Genomic DNA, 17,091 nt, shown 5'->3' with positions numbered 1-17,091 from the left:
TGGATATTGGCCACAACAACAGAAGTATAGCTGCTGTAACAATTCTAACTTTGAAAAAAGTTGACAAGGTGAAAATGATAGATCTTCTTATGGACTTTTTTTTTTAAGAGTTCTTTTGAGAGGCTGTAGTCTACAAAGCAGTAGTTTATAAGTCGTCTGTCATCTACAAGTATGTAGGGCTATCGTCTACAAGGCTGTGGTCTATAATGCTGTAATTTACAAGGCTATACGACTAGTCTATAAGGCAGTAGTCTATAAGGCTGTAGTCTATGAGGCAGTAGTCTACAAGGCTGTAGTCTATAAGGCTGTAGTCTATGAGGCAGTAGTCTACAAGGCTGTAGTCTATAAGGCAGTAGTCTACAAGGCTGTAGTCTATAAGGCTGTAGTCTATGAGGCAGTAGTCTACAAGGCTGTAGTCTATAAGGCTGTAGTCTATAAGGCAGTAGTCTACAAGGCTGTAGTCTATAAGGCTGTAGTCTATGAGGCAGTAGTCTACAAGGCAGTAGTCTACAAGGCTGTACGGCCCTAGTCTACAAAGCAGTAGTCAAGTCAAGTCAATTTGATTTGTATAGCACATTTCCAGGCAGCGGTAGCTGGCACCAAAGTGCTTCACAGGCAGGTTGATAAAAACAAAATAATATGATGCAAGATATAAGATTAAACCACAGTAAAGCAATGAAAGTAATAAAAACAGGTAGGCCACAGTAAAACAAAGAGGATAGAAGGGCCAGGGGTCTGGTGGTGATTAAGTGGGGGTAGTCTACAAGGCTGTAGTATATAAGGATAGTCTATAAGACAGTAAGCTATATGACTGTAGTCTACACGGCTGTAAAGCTGTACTCTACAAGGATGTAGTCTATAAGGCAGTAGTCTATAAAACTGTAGTCTACAAGGCAGTAGTCTATAAAACTGTAGTCTACAAGGCAGTCGTTTATAAGGCAGTAGTCTATAAAACTGTAGTCTACAAGGCAGTCGTCTATAAGGCAGTAGTCTATAAAACTGTAGTCTACAAGGCAGTCGTCTATAAGGCAGTAGTCTATAAAACGGTAGTCTACAAGGCAGTCGTCTATAAGGCAGTAGTCTACACGGCAGTATTATATAAAGCTGTAGTCTACAAGGCAGTAGTCCATAAGGCAGTAGTCTACAAGGCAGTAGTCTATAAGGCAGTAGTCTACAAGGTAGTAGTCTATAAGGCAGTAGTCTACAAGGTAGTAGTCTACAGGGTTGTAAGGCTGTAGTCTACAAGGTTGTAAGGCTGTAGTCTACAAGGTTGTAAGGCTGTAGTCTACAAGGTTGTAAGGCTATATTCTACAATACTGTAAGGCTGTAGTCTACAAGGCAGTAGTCTATAAGACTGTAGTCTACAAGTCTGTAAGGATGTAGTCTGTAAGGCAATCGTCTACAAGGCAATAGTCTATAAAACTGTAGTCTACAAGGCTGTAGTTTACAAGGCAGTAGTCTATAAGGCAGTCGTCTACAAGGCAATAGTCTATAAAACTGTAGTCTACAAGGCAGTAGTCTGTAAGGCAATTGTCTACAAGGCAATAGTCTATAAAACTGTAGTCTACAAGGCTGTAGTTTACAAGGCAGTAGTCTATAAGGCAGTCGTCTACAAGGCAGTCGTCTATAATGCTGTAGTTTACAAGGCAGTATAGTCTACAGGGCAGCAGTCTGTAGACTAAACTGGCCAAAGCTAAGAGTGGGCAGTTCATCACATCCTGGTTGATTGGCAAGACCAGATGTAATTGTGTGGCCAATGGATCCTGCATACACAAATAACTATGTCCTACTAAAATATACAATTAACAACAGAGACACTAAAACATAAGCTATTTTGATACGCTTGAGAGTTCCCCTAGGAGCTGTACTGTATACCCATCTCAAAAGACTTGTTCTGCAAATGGGCTCATGTATGACACTTATACCAAGGAAGAGATGATGGAGAAGCTGGTCCTAGAGCAGAGTCTCAAGGTGCTGCTCCCAGAAGTGAAGGCTTGGGTCAGAGAGCACAACCCAGTATTTGTCGCAAAGATGGCTCTCAAAAGTCTGTAGCATCAATGTGTAACGGTGAAAACTTAACTGTGTAGTTTTGTGAGAGTCAGGGAGGTGAATAGTTTCTAAGGCATTTTTTTAACAGTTGAACAAGTCAGTGATGTAGACTTTCACAACACAGACTGAGACACTGAGGACTGGTCTGTTTTCACCTGACCAGTCCAGGTTTGATGTAAGGTCTATGGCTATGGTAAGAGTGTGGTACTTTTAAAGCAGATATGTATTTCAGTATGTGGCGTAAAACTGTGGAATTCTCTACAGAATGATTTAAAGAGTTGTACAAATATCTTTCAGCTCAAGACAATAAATAAATAACATTTAGACTTCATGAAGTTTAGGGGTAATAGCTTTCCGTATGACTATTTATTTTCTTTTTTTCTCATGTTATGTAAGTATTGATTGTATTATGTGTAATTTCTATTGTTTATTTATTGAGTAAGGGGCAGGCAAAATACGATTTTCTTTTCCCTGCTCCTTTTCGCTCATGGAATGTGCAAATTCGAGGTGCTTTGATTATGAAATTATACTATTATACTTTTATGAAACTATGGAACTTTTTTGAGCACAGGCCTTCTGAGCTCAAAATAATTACTGACTAACACATTTATATCGAGTAGGAATAAACTTACAACTAGGGATGCTCGATATTGGCTTTTTTACCGATACCGTTATACCGATATTGTCCAACTCTTAATTTCCGATACCGATATCAACCGATATCAACCGATACCGATATATGCAGGGTCCCCCCCCCCCCCCCAAAAAACTTAATAATTTCAGGTAATTAACATTACATATGTCTTGTTGTGGAATTAACATAACATTATGCATACTTTTGACAATAAATAAAATCAGAATTTGTTCTTACTTGCTTGCCTGGGTAAATAAAGGTTATAGAAATGTAAAAAAAAGAAAAGAAACATGTTTTAATTTTTTTTTTGAAAACCGATACCGATATTTTCCGATATCACATTTTAATGCCAATATCGGTAGGCCGATAATATCGGACATCCCTACTTACAACACAATCATGCTTCTATTCTTAATGGCCGTCGACTTGGTGGCGTTGATTTCATTGCGGATTTTCTCCAGCGCATCCAGCACGTCTTTCGTTGGATTGGCACGTCTAATCATGCTGTTTTTCTGAATACCGGTAGATGCAGGCCTGTCCTCTTTATCTATCCACTTGTTTATGGTCTTTGATTGATTGATTGAAAACTTTATTAACAGATTGCAGAATGGGTACAATACAGTACAGCTCAATACACAACGGGTCAACGGGTACATTAAATCAAACGTAACGTTGTCCACGGAGTAGGTTGTGTTGACACAGTTTCCGTTTGATGAATGGCAGTTGAAACTTTCTACAACATTCCAAAGCCAGCGCAGTGGTATATTCATGGTGATTTAACCATGAGTATATCGCTCTCGACCAATCACAATGCATGGTCAGAACTACCTGTTGTATAATTAAGCAATAATACACGAGAACCAGTGGAATATCAGGAATATTGCCACGGCTGTGATGCGCCCGCAGCCACGAGAGCGAAGCTCGAGTGGCGTAGGCATCACACAGTGGCAATATTCATGATATTACACTGGTTTGAGTGTATTATTGCTTTTATACAGCAAGTTGCAACGTCGGGAAACATATAGGATATGAATACAGACAATTCTAGGGTCTTTTATATCGATTTCAGTGAACTTGGCGTAGAAAAATAGTACCTAAAAATGTATTTCTGCTATGGAATTTCAAATGGAGTAGGCTATCAACCAGGCAGTTGGCAGTTGGCAGTTGAAACTTTCTACGACATTCTAAAGCCAGCGCAGTGGTATATTCATGGTGATTTAACCGTGAGTGTATCATGAATATACTCACGGCTTAGAACGCTCTCGACCAATCACAATGCGTGGTCGGACCTACTTGTTGTATAAAACCGTTTAATGCACACGTAGTTCGGCTCAAGAATAATCACCGTTCTACAGTAAATGGTGATTTAGAATGGTGCCTTTGGCAAAGCCCAATAGGCAACAAGAGATGGCCATATTGACCTGCTAAATGTAACATTATTCACACAATACAGTATCCAACTTTACTTTCATAAAGGTTTACAAACACATGACTTTTTTTACGCATTCAAACCAAACAATGGAAGTCAATGCATTGCAACAACAGACACATGGTACAACAGGTACATTGGTAAGCTGCATTCCCTGGATCCCTAGCATTGATCCCTCGCGACTAAAGCAAATCACACAATGTAATTGTGTTCAACCACACATGGGGAAAGATAAAGGGTCACAATAACACCCCCTTCTAACTATGTGGAATCAAAACAGGGTCACAAATCCAACTGAATGGAATCCGGTGTTAATCTCTTTTACCGACTAATATTCTTTTGTACAATAAAACAGAAGTTCTCTCTCTCCCCCTCTCCCTCTCTCCCACAGTACCATGTGAGAGGTTATTTTCCTTGTCTGGGCATATTGTTCAGAAGAAGCGAGCTGCCCTGTTTTCTGACAATGTAAACAACCTTGAGGGACAGAGGCTACATAGAGAGGGACATACAGGCTACAGAGAGAGGGACAGACAGGCTACTGGGACAGAGAGAGAGAGAGAGAGAGAGAGAGAGAGAGAGAGAGAGAGAGAGAGAGAGAGAGAGAGAGAGAGAGAGAGAGAGAGAGAGAGAGAGAGAGAGAGAGAGAGAGAGAGAGAGAGACAGGCTACAGAGAGAGGGACAGACAGAGGCTACAGAGAGAGGGACAGACACAGGCTACAGAGAGAGGGACAGACACAGACTACAGAGAGAGGGACAGACACAGGCTACAGAGAGATGGACAGACACAGGCTACAGAGAGAGGGACAGACACAGGCTACAGAGAGAGGGACAGACACAGGCTACAGAGAGAGGGCCAGATATATACATACAAGAAATGCATGTCAGTAGTTTAAATGTACTGGTATGACTGAATTCTTGCAAAATTCTGGTGGGGCACATCCACCGTTTAAGAATATTTGAGTAGATGGACACATTGTGACAGTGTGTGAAGAAAGTGAATCCATCTATAAATCCTACTTTTCAAGATGTCTTTGTCTTAACGACATGCAGGTAGTTTAGAGCCTTGCACCATGAGCAGCCAGACAGCCACATCTGCTTCTTTGTCTATTTGTGGAACTATATTCACAGCTTTTCTTTTATATTTCTCCACTTGGAAAGAGAATCACCAAGATGAGGTGTGTGCTGGCTTTGACATTTCCACAATCACTTTATTTGAAGATGATCTGCGGGGGGTGACAGCGCGAGGAACAAGGAACAACTAGACGAGGTGATTGGTTTTCCGTGCTTATCGCAAGAAGAAGATACAGAGAGCAGATGAACAAGGTCTAACAGCAGTGAACGCGAGCGACATATCCTTCAAATGCATCCCACTGAAGTACATTCTAAAGAACAAAATCAATAAGACCTTCAGATCCTCTGATCTGGGAAGCTTGGGTTAGTGGATTCTTTTTTTGTGTGTGGTATTTGTGGTATGAGATGGTCTAGTACTCTAGTGAAACGTGTCTCAAATACCCACCACAATACAGTTGGTCAGAGATGGCAAGAGAACTAGAGAGGAAAAAGCTAATCATTATACTGTAAGAGTGCCATCTTGTGGAGGCAACGATATAGTGAAGAATTAGAGGGCATAGTGAAGAACTAGGCCAGGGGTGCTACAGATTATTTTTTATTTAAAGTAATAATTGAAAAACAAAATACATGCAGTTTTTAGAAAAGTGCAGAATAAAAGTATTGCGTAACCCCCCCCCCCCCCCTAAATATATTGATTAATGAATTTATCATTTAAAAAACGTTTGCCGGTTCAAAATGTATGTTGTTTACATTCCTACTTCCTATTTCCCCACGTGGAATGCACCCAATTGGATGAATTACATGCTGGTGCTCGAGTCTAGTGCAACATCTAGTGGCTGAACGTTATCTATAGGGCTTTTGAAAAGGGGAAATCCATTTTAAAATTGAATTTACACACGTATGTTATTTCTAAAATAGGCGCACCACACTCCTGATAGGCCATCAAGATGTCGCTCTCAACATTTCCCCTGTGGGAATGATTTTGATCAGTCATTTTGGATGATGGCCGTCAGCTCTAGGAGAGGGTTTCAGCTCAATGGTTTGCAACGTGTCCAAGTGTCCTTGAGCAAGACACTTAACCCCTAACAGCTCCCGATGAGCAGGTTGGCACCTTGCATGGTCGCCTCTGCCGTCGGTGTGTGAATGTTTCTTCGTCTGTAATCAGGGGATGTAAGCAGTATTTGTCCATGAGCTGAGATGTAATGCTGTCATAACAGTTTTCATATCTCATTACTACGATAGAGCTATGGTTGTCAGCGGAATGAATAATAATGTCCTCCTCTCTCTTTTCAAGTTCAATTCAACATATTAATTAATTCAATTAGAATAAATATGCTGTGTTATGGTTGACTTTTTTGCCCTAGGCATGGTTTATTGGTCACAAACCACTCCTGCGTGTGATGTAATGCTTAAATAAATAATGGTATTTGTTCATTTCTAAGGCCCTTACTGGTAAGCTACATCCTTATATCACATCATTATTGGGATGGAATGTTGGATGCTATGGAACCTGTGGTGGAACCCCTATTGATTGGCTGGTCCTTGAGGTCCCCAGTGTTTGATTAGAAAAGGGTAAATCTGCATTTTATTATGATGCGCCTTGCTCATGGAAACAATCACTAAAAATGAAGATTATCTCCTCTATTGCAGAATTTAAAACCTTGATCACTAATCATTGTCGATCAAGTTGTATAATAATAATACACTTTATTTGTATAGCACCTTTCATACAGGGGATTGCAGTTCAAAGTGCTTTACATCAGTAAGAAATAAGACATAAAATCGGTGTAAAAAAAGCAGCAAGAGCGAAGCATATAATGTGGGATAAAACCTAACCTAACGTTCCAATAGGCTTCTTGAATTTCTGTAATCTGTTACAAAACATGATAAAGGTCATAGTTATGCACCCAGCGGATGGTGGGGCAAGAAAAAAAAAAAAAAAAAGGGAAATGAGATGAGAAATTAGACAACAATACCCTACCGGAGCTGACTAGCACCACACCAATACAATACATAGTGTTGCTTATTCCCATACTTTGACCTTTCTAACCTCCCTCTCAGGGCCAGCCTCCCTCCCTCAGTAACTCCCTCTCTTGGGCGAGGCTACCTGTCAGGGCGCAGTTCTAGGCATGGGTTCCTTTCAAACTCCAAAGGCACCTGGATGGTTAATGTCCATATTGTCGCTGTCTCCTATACTTTGTACGTGTTTTTTTATTTTTTTTTATATTGATCTTTTCCCCCCTCCATTTTCCTCCGATTTTTCTCCCATCCCAATGTTAGTCGTATGCCAATTCCCAATCCCTTCCTGGTCGCTGCGCACTTACCCCCCACAGTCAGATCATCTGGGAGAGTGGAGGCTATCACGTGCTTCCTCCGACACACGTCCAGCCAATCAACCGCTTCTTTTCACCTGGCAGCGCGGATCCTCCCTGAGAGGGCGTAGCGCGTGGAAGGATCACACTATCCCACTCAGGTCCTATCCGCGCTTAGCAGGCGCCCCGACCGAACTGTAGGAGTCGCTGTTTACAACGACCCGGACCCACCCCGCCAGCTTCTCCCACCCTCTAATACAGCCAATTGTATTAGACTATTAGTGTGAACGGCCAGCCAAGCTCACAGCTTCGGGGTTGGTGACGAACGCAATCTCCGCTACGCCACCTAACCACCCACTTTGTACGTGTTTTAATTGATTTGTTATCTTTACTTTTGTCTACCCTCGTCTTGTTGTCTTATTGTTGTGATTTTACATGCTGTGATTTCAATGCTGTATTTATGATTGCTTGTCTCTGTGTGTAAACTCGACGTAAATGAGGGAAACCCCAGTTGCCTTTCGAGTATAAATAAAGGTTTTAATTAAATTTAATTAAATACAGAATAGATTGATAACGGCGCACCTGATATTTTTCCACAGTCCAATTATACTTCTACAGCTGTGACTATAGTCTCTTAAAATCATCACAAATATTAGTATTTCACTTTTAAAGCGAGTAAAAAAATAAATGTCCTGATACTCTCCTAGACCGCCAGTGGGTGTGTAGAACAATGTAATGACAAGGTGATGTTCTTTGCTTTCCGATTTCACTTAACCCTGATTTTGTTTACCTCAATTTCCTGGACTTTCGTTGGGCATTCTAGAGACCTTGCCTTGTGTGGGTCTCCACAATTCACACAACTCAGAATTACACCACCACATTGATTGCACTCAACATACCTCAGCACAAGTGTCATTATTACACACCAAAGCCATAATTATGTACAATTGCTTGGCACCTTTTGCGTTGTGATGGGCGTAGTACAAAAGGGTCTCACTGGGAATCGGAACTCTCGCCCGTCGTTCCAGTTCTCTTACTACCCTCTGCTCTCTCTCTGTCCATTGCTGTATTGTGTCAAGACACCTGCTGCACTTATTATGATGAATTGAAAATGGGGGACCCTGATGTAAACAAGACGAAAGTCTTTCTCTGGTCTGCATCCCCTTAACAATTGTGTGTATTGAGCCGTACTGTATTGTACCCATTCTGCAATCTGTTTTCAATCAATCAATCAATCAATCAATCAATCAATCAATCAATCAATCAATCACTTCACAAACACCTCCAGAGGCCTCTATCTCTCAACATCCTAATCGATGTGGCACAGGACAAATAAAACCTTTCAATAGGGTATTTAACTTGAGACAAAAGAATAAACCTGATGCTTTCCTAGCCTTGTTAATTTCAATGCCGGACTCTGTTGACACAAAGACACATCAATGATTGGCATGGTTCCAAGCATTGCGTATATGGGACATTGAAGCAAAAGCATCTGTGCTGCTGGGTTATATATCGTATAGCATCGCGTCCCGCTCTGAGCCTTACGAGATACTCATATCTCCTGTGATACCTAATGTATCTCCCACGAACAAAAACACATGCACCCCACCTGTATGGGGCCCCGCCCCTTATGGTGGCCACCGCCCATATAACCATGACCCTGGTCATGAAACACCCTTCCTCTATTTTCGTCCCAGCGTGTTGGATGCGTGCACCATACGAGCTAGCGGAATGAAAAGATTAAGGAAGATTAATAATGTTGGAAGCTTACCGGAGGTTGCTGGCCCCTGGCATCTTCGACGCATGTTTTCGGCGACACGACGGGCCTGTGATGTTCCTCGTTTGATGACTGCACATCGAGGTTCAGCTGTACAAGGCTGGCTGTCGGGCCAGCTTGTACTCAGGTAGGCCCTGTGTCTTCAGGCATGGGTATTAGTGTTAGTAATGCTGGTTTGTGTTGTTAACACAACCTTGTTGTGTGTTGGCGCCAGGGGCAAGATGGTTTGGTGAACGTTCTCTGCAGGGAACGGTTTCCAAGCTGTCTTGGGCGTGCTGCTAAAACATCTAAAGCTATGCTAACATGCTATCGCTACTGCCGCATGCTATCACTACTGCTAATTGCTATGCTGTTTTAATGTCTCCGCCGTGAGATGTTGTCACTCTCCCGCCTCTTGCCCGGTTCATCAATGAAGGTCAGTCGGTAGCTGTTGTGGGGTTTTGAGTTCTATTTACCTTTTTCGGGTAAATGGGTTGACAACGGGGTAGGTCGTGGCTAGGTTCTAGCCAGGTATTACCTTGTGTTCCGGCGGGGTTTGTTGAACGGTGTTCCCATCTGGGTTGGCGTCGGGTAGTGGGGCTATGGGTCCAGCCGACATGGTAAACATGTTGCGTGTCTGTGCACAGGCAATTGTTGTCTTGGGTTCCACATTGCCTGGCGTTAGGCTGCAGTAGTATAAGGGCAGGGCCGCTTGGGAGAAATGTGAGGCCCTGTGCGTTTTTAGACGCGAGGCCCCCCATCTCCTGGGGCGGCCCTGTGTAGGGGGCTATTGTTTCATTTTGTCACTCTGCTATGAGAAGGTCTGTCTTGCTACAGCTTTCTCTCCTCTCAAACCATTTATACTGACGGTCAATCGGTATACTGGGGGAGTAGTGCGGGGGGGGGGGCTTTGTTTACCTTTTTTGGTAAATGGGCTAAACTAGGGCTGGTGTTCTGTTGTGAATATTTTGAATGAAGACGGGTCTGGTCCGTCTCCCCTTAAACTTTGTGTGTATGGGTTTGCTCATTCTACAGTTTTTGTGGTTTAGCTCTTTTATTCATTTAACCTTTTCATGGTCCACACCACAGTGGAGGGTGCTGTTTGCAATCACCACTGGTGCTCCATGTTAACGTCAGTCCTTTGTTTTTGATATATTGAAACAATGCCCCGCCCGGCCGACACCATGGGTCGGCCTGGCGAGTGGCTGGTGGGCTGTTAAGGCTTGTACCGCCACGGTATGGAATTGGCAACGATTAGAACTGTGTTCGAATTGGTGTTTTTTCTATTACAGAAATAGTGTCTGGTGGAGGGGCCTTGAGGGCCGGCCGACGTCGACACATCGCGCACGGTGTTGGTAAACCACTCCGTCGAGGATGTTGACGTTATTAGCTTTGACCCAGCCGCAAGCTATAACCGCTCAGGGTTCCCCTCTCCGCAGGGGATTTTGGTCTTCTGCTGGAGCGCGGGCGGTATTGTCCTAGGCCCTACACCGCCTCACACCGCGCAGCCAGAAGAAGAGAGAGCACGGCCTCGTCAGCGGCGATGACGGGGCCCTCGACAGGCGGCCATGTTTCCCCCGCCAGTGGTGCCCTGGTTGGAGAATCGACAGGGTATCGCGAGGCCGACAGTCTTGGCGGCCGAGGGATCGGCCATTTTGGGTGATTTCGGTGTTGGTAAACCACTCCGTCGTCATTTTGCCGCGAGCAGCCCGCTCCCCGTTCAATCCTCTCTCTGGTATCCCCAGAAGCGGGGCTCTGAGCGTTCTCCTTTGGCTGCGGGCCGCGAACCTTCATTGAAGCGTATGCGGCCCCATTCTTCGCTTCTCATGGAGACAGGGGCTGACACCCAGTTGATGGCTGAGCCTGGGTCTGTCCGTGAGAATGTTGTGCTGTCAAGCGGCTCCCACACCTTGAACTGTGTTGGTTGAGCCTGGTGTTACGTCTGTCAACTTAAGTGTTGTCAGCAGGGGGGCTCGAAACCTTTTGAGGCACACAGTGCGGGCTTCCCCGGCCTCGCCTTCGCCAGGCCAGGTATCATGTTGGTGCTCCCACTCCTGGAATATTGGCAAGTGGTCGCAGCTCACATGGTTTGGGGTGGTAGTGATATCACTGCAGGGCTACGGTGTGTAGGAACCCATGGGGGCCTTACACCTTGCATGTCCGGCTGCAGAACGACTCCTTCAGCATGTTCTGGAGGGGTGTTCAGTGGGGGGGCTTTTTTGATCGGAAGCCCCCCGTATCAGACAGGCCCTTTTTCTGTCGGGGTTCCCCCTTGGGTGCGATTGCCTCGTGGGTGGTGTCAGGGTCAGGTGTTCCGACACGGAACGCGCTCCTCGCACGATTCCAGGGTTGTCTTCGCACAGCGGGGGGGACCGGGCCAACTATCTACAGTTCCTGGCGGACCTGCGCCACGTGACGGCGGGTGCGTTGGGAGTGTCGTCACATATGACTACGGCAGTACCATATGTCGAGGTAGATGGAGAGAATGGTGAGGCGGGGACTTGTGTTTACACAACCCCACCCGTTTTCAGGTTTGGTACAGACCCTGTTGTCGGGGTCTCCAGCAGGGACAGCTCTGGTCGACGAGATCCAATCTCTGTGGACGAAGCAAGCCATCGTCGTGGCGTTCTCCTCCCGGTGTTCTCTGCCCGAGAAGTCGGGAGGGAGGGGTGTAAGACCCAGGCTGGACCTGTCCCATGGGAAGGTTCAGCATTTTTTGGATCGTCTCCTACCTGTTGAACACTGTCAGGTGGGGGTCTGGTTCTCCTCCATAGACCTGTAGGATGCGTATGCGCATCCCCGATCTTCCATCCTAGGGCTTACCTACGCTTCCTTTGCAGGGTTAGCGTATGAGTACCAGAGGCTGCCGTTCGGTTTTCTCTGGCTCCCCGCATCTTCACCAAGTGCGTGGAGGCCGCACTGGGGCCTCTGCGTCATCCGGGGTTACGGAGTGTTCTGCCCTGATGACGTTCTGGTCCTTCGCGGTCAAGGTGGATCGTCAGGTCTCGTACCAGGCAGGTCTCTACCAGCCTGGGGTTGCTGTACACTGGATGTAGAGTATTCCTCTTCCCAGTCAACGGTTGGAGGGCTATGGGCATCCATCTCGGAGCGTGTTGTCAACACGCTCGGGAGGTTCCGTCCTAGGACGGTTACGGCGCTGTCTCACGTCGCGTTTTCACCGACGCCTCCCTCGCTGGTGATGCGTCGGGCCAACGCAGTAGGGGGCAGCTGGCAAACCATGCTGCCCGGTCTGCGCTACGTTCAATGTGTTGGTGTTGAAAGCGGTCCTTCTGGTCCACAAATGGTGTTGATCAGGACGGACGATACGACGTCAGTGTCGTGTATCGACAGACAGGGAGGAGTACGCTCCCCCTGTCTGCACCAGGCGGCGGGCGGCTGGCTATGGGCGTCCTCCATCTGCGCGGCCTAAGGGCTCCCCACATCCCCGGCAGGGAGAATGTGGGTGCAGGTGTACTGTCGCGGGGCGGCCCTCATCCTGACGGGTGAGGATTGCGTCTGGACATGGCCAGGCAGGTCTGGGACCGATGCCGTGCCGCCAGGGATTCTTCCCCATACATCTGTTAGGTCAGTTGTTGGGACGGGTACGTTGAGGGGCGCAGGTTCTTGATCCTGATGGTGTTACCATCTGGACTGCACATGCTCCCTCCACTGTCGCGCTTACGCGGGCAGATGACGTATGTTCCAAGTGTGGTGTAAGGCGGGGGGCCTGGACTCAGTCTCCTGCCCCCTGGTTGCTGTCCTTAGTTACCTCCAGTCTCTCCTTGATAGACTGTCGGCTTCGACGGTGAGGGTATATGCAGCAGCTATATCCTCCTATCATGAGGGGTTTGAGGGGATGTCTTGTTCAGCCACCCTCTTGTGAAGCGTTTCCTGCTTGGCGCTCGACGCGTTAAGCCGGTGCAACGCTCCTTGGCTCCGACTTGGGATCTTCAATTGGTCCTCGGTCGGTTGTCCTTGGCCCCGTTTGAGCCGCTCGAGCGGGCGCCGTTGGGACAGCTGTCCTTCAGGACCGCGTTCCTTCTGGCTGTCACTTCCGCTAAACGCGTAGGTGAGCTCTGTGCTCTCTCGGTACATCCAGAGTGCCTGTCTTTTCGGACCGATTGCGGTGTCACTCTGCGACCTAATCCTGCTTTCGTGCCTGAGAATATCCGGAGTTCCTTCCGCTCCCGGGATATTGTGGTTCAGGCGTTTCGTCCTCCTCCTCACACTGGTGAGTTAGATGCGGGCCTTCACCTGTCATGTCCAGTCCGTGCTTGGGGATTTACCTCAGCCGTACTCAGGATTTCAGGGTTACCGACCAGCTTTTTGTCTGTTACGGTGGGGCTCGTGCTGGTAAGGCACTGTCGGAGCAGCGCCTGTCCCATTGGTTGTGCGAGGGTGTTACCCTCTGCTACACGCTGGCTGGGCAGGATCCCCCTGGGGGCGTCAGGGCGCACTCCACTCGTGGGGTGGCTGCCTCTGCCGCTCTCCTGGGTGGGGCCTCGGTGGAGGCCATCTGTGCTGCAGCTTCATGGTCCTCCCCGGGCTCCTTTGTAAGGTTTTTCCTCATGGACATGACCGGGGGTTCTGTCTCCCAGGCGGTTCTGGGGTCTGTGGCCTTTCCTGCTTCCCGTCCTTTGGTCGGGTAGCAGGAGTGTATGGGTATGGGCCGCAGTGTGTTGAGTCACACGTGGTTCCGCCTGTACGGTGTGTTCAAGGGGTTCTGGCTCCCTCTTGTTCGCATTCAGGTGGAGTTGACTGCGCCCCCCCTTCGTTAGGAAGGATGGGGTGACAGGGCTCCCCGCACCCCTTGATGTGGGCTTACGGGTCCTCAGGGGGTACATCTGTCGGGTCTCGCGCCCGCTCTTCCCCATTATCTCGTAAGGCTCAGAGCGGGACGCGATGCTATACGATATATAACGATAGGTTATGTAGATAACCTAGTTATATTAGTATAGGCTAAGCGTCCCGCTCTGCGCGCCCTGAGTTCCCTCTTGAGGGATCTTTTCCTGGGACGGGTTTTGGCGAGGAAGGGTGTTTCATGACCAGGGTCATGGTTATATGGGCGGTGGCCACCATAAGGGGCGGGGCCCCATACAGGTGGGGTGCATGTGTTTTTGTTCGTGGGAGATACATTAGGTATCACAGGAGATATGAGTATCTCGTAAGGCTCAGAGCGGGACGCTTAGCCTATACTAATATAACTAGGTTATCTACATAACCTATCGTTTTGGGACTCACAGAATTAACACGTTTATAATAATAATAATAATAATAATAATAATAATAATAATAATAATAATAATAATAATAATAATAATAATAATAATAATAATAATAATAATAATAATAATAATAAAGTCAAATGTGGAACTTTTACTTAGTTAACAATGCAACAAATTAACCCATTTAATTAAATGACAGGTCATAAACGAGGAGATGGCTAATCCCATTCAACTCAATGTCGGCCGAACTGAAAGTGTCCACACTTGGCACCAAATTACGCGCTACTCGGTAACGTAATGACCCATCCTTCTTTTATAGTTTCCTTGAGCCAGGCTTCCTTAGAACTATCACGTGACTCACGTGGTCTATAAATCTCAAGGATGAGTCACACAGTTTAGTGGTGGAGAGTCATGCATGGAACCCTCGGTCCACAGTACAGACGCGTTGTTGGCGAGTCATATTGTCGTCACTGTCTACACCTTATCATTTTGGGATCTTGTCGCAGACACATGTCCAACAAGTAGAACGGCGAAAATGGGATGAACAGTGCACTCACAAAGATTCGTTTCCTCTTTCGATATGATGATGGGTCAAGAAAAGAATGCGTCGTGGTAGCTTAAAAAAGAAAATAAAAAGTTACTCATTATATTCGCAATAGCTTTTGAAAACGGGTCTTTCATTCATTCATGACGTTGAAAAGGGTTCATTCATTGACGTTGCGTGCTGCTGAACGCGGCCCACACAGGCACGCTTTCCCAAACCCTCCCCGCCCTCCCTCTCTCTCTCTGTCACACAAACACACAGCAACGTGACTGACCACAACAACATGTCGGGGAGCTTCGCTATCCGTAAAGGATATTATTCCTCTGCGCGGTGGTCCCGCAGTATCACTCACTTTCTTTACCGAAAACAGCCGACTAGATGCTCCGACGGCAGACGGCGGCTGTCATGCACGCAAACAGGTAGCCTAGTTGTTATTGTGTAAAAGTAGCTGCTTATGTTGCTGTCCCTCGGACCTCTCACTCCTCTCAGCCTCATCATAACATCACTACAAATTATGTTTCAGTCACTGTTATCATACGAATATCCAAACCACGGTCCTATGTTTGTCCAGGGTATACTTTAAAAGGCTGCTGAGGTCAAAGTCTACACAGTCTTTGGTCTAAACCCAGACATTTGTTATCAACATTAGCTAAACACTGATCAAGCCTTAGTTAACAACAACAACAACAACAACAACAAAAATGCACATGAACTGGAGTATTTATTAGATTCTCACTTTCACAAGAGGTTGTCATCCCTCCACTGGTTCGTTTAATATTGATTATAAATATAATGCAATGCTCTTTTCTAGAAAACATTCTGCCACTAGAGGGAGTCAGAGTTCTGGACATGACGAGGTAGGACTCATCACTTTTGTTTTTGGTCTGTGAAGCATGTCCATATTGACAACCTGCAAAGGGGTTATAAAAGCCTTCATAAGCTCTACTCACATATCTCTTGCTCCTCTGGCGGGTGTCTCGCAGGGTCCTGGCCGGTCCATTTGCCACTATGATACTTGGAGACTTGGGTGCGGAGGTCATCAAAGTGGAGAGACCAGGCAAGTCATCCTCAACACTTCAAAGATAATATAGTGGATTAGAGTGGATGGTTGGCAGGTGAATTGTTCTTGCCCAGTTTCCCACCAAAATCAGTAGTTCTGCTGGAGAGGCATGACCCTCCAATGTAGTTTCCCCCCACCCCACCCACCCAACCACCTCCAATGTACAGTTTCCCACCCCACCCACCCAACCACCTCCAATGTACAGTTTCCCACCCCACATACCCCCACCCCACCTACCCAACCTCCTCCAATGTATAGTTTCTTCCCCCTCAAATGTATATACTCTCTTTTTAGCCTCCTTTTGTACTCGTAAACAGTTCTGTATATTTGTAGATCTGATGTCATAAATGTCTAGATGTAGCAGTACTGTCTATCTGTATGTCATATATGTTATGATGAATTGAAAATGGGGGGCCCTGATGTAAACAAGATGAAAGTTTTTCTCTGGTCTGCATCCCCTTAACAATTGTCTGTATTGAGCTGTACTGTATTGTACCCATTCTGCAATCTGTTAATAACATTTTCAATCAATCAATCAATCCCCTGTATGTAGCCCTTCAACCGAAGACGGGTGTTTGAACAGATTTAAATGTATTTTCACTTATCCCCACAACACAGCCAAAACACATAATAGTCTTCAATACACAAGCCAATGAATATACAAAATGATACACAGTACGAAATACAGTACAACGTTGCATCACATAAATTACTCACTTACTGTATTTATTTAGTTGTTTACCATTTGGCAATATGGTTGCGGAGTAGGATGCTGGAGATGGTTGATAATGGATTAACTAAAAAGAGTGTTTGACCGGAACAGCCAAACACATGGTGCACGGGGGAAAGGGAGCTGCATGGCCTGTGTGTGAGAACAGGCTGTGAGGGTGTGTGAACTGAAAATGGTCCAATTTGACCTCAGTATGTTCAAAGAATTAGTGTCCCTTGAATCAAGAGAGAGAGTTGGGCTTTGGGGGATGAGGAGTAAAGATAAGATAAGATATTTCTTTA

General features: G+C 46.0%; 2 protein-coding genes across 2 annotated transcripts in view; one reads left to right on the top strand and one right to left on the bottom strand.

The window, feature by feature from the left end:
* The window catches only part of adarb2 (adenosine deaminase RNA specific B2 (inactive)), a gene marked incomplete at its 5' end in the record, with an annotated part of 512,623 nt that overhangs the window by 290,135 nt on the left and 205,397 nt on the right, over positions 1-17,091 (bottom strand). The gene's annotated exons all lie outside the window — the stretch shown is intronic.
* Positions 15,358-17,091, top strand: part of sugct (succinyl-CoA:glutarate-CoA transferase) — a gene marked incomplete at its 3' end in the record, with an annotated part of 157,242 nt that continues 155,508 nt past the window's right edge. The window contains exons 1-3 of the mRNA XM_084326304.1: positions 15,358-15,439; positions 15,832-15,877; positions 16,004-16,077. Coding sequence (XP_084182430.1) covers positions 15,870-15,877; positions 16,004-16,077 — 82 coding nt within the window. The 5' untranslated portion in view covers positions 15,358-15,439; positions 15,832-15,869. The remainder of the gene's footprint in view (positions 15,440-15,831; positions 15,878-16,003; positions 16,078-17,091) is intronic.

This window comes from Notolepis coatsorum, assembly GCF_963971535.1.
Source record: "Notolepis coatsorum genome assembly, chromosome: 12".
In the NCBI taxonomy this organism is placed as follows: Eukaryota; Metazoa; Chordata; class Actinopteri; order Aulopiformes; family Paralepididae; genus Notolepis; species Notolepis coatsorum.
This window is presented reverse-complemented; position numbering and strand designations above follow the sequence as displayed.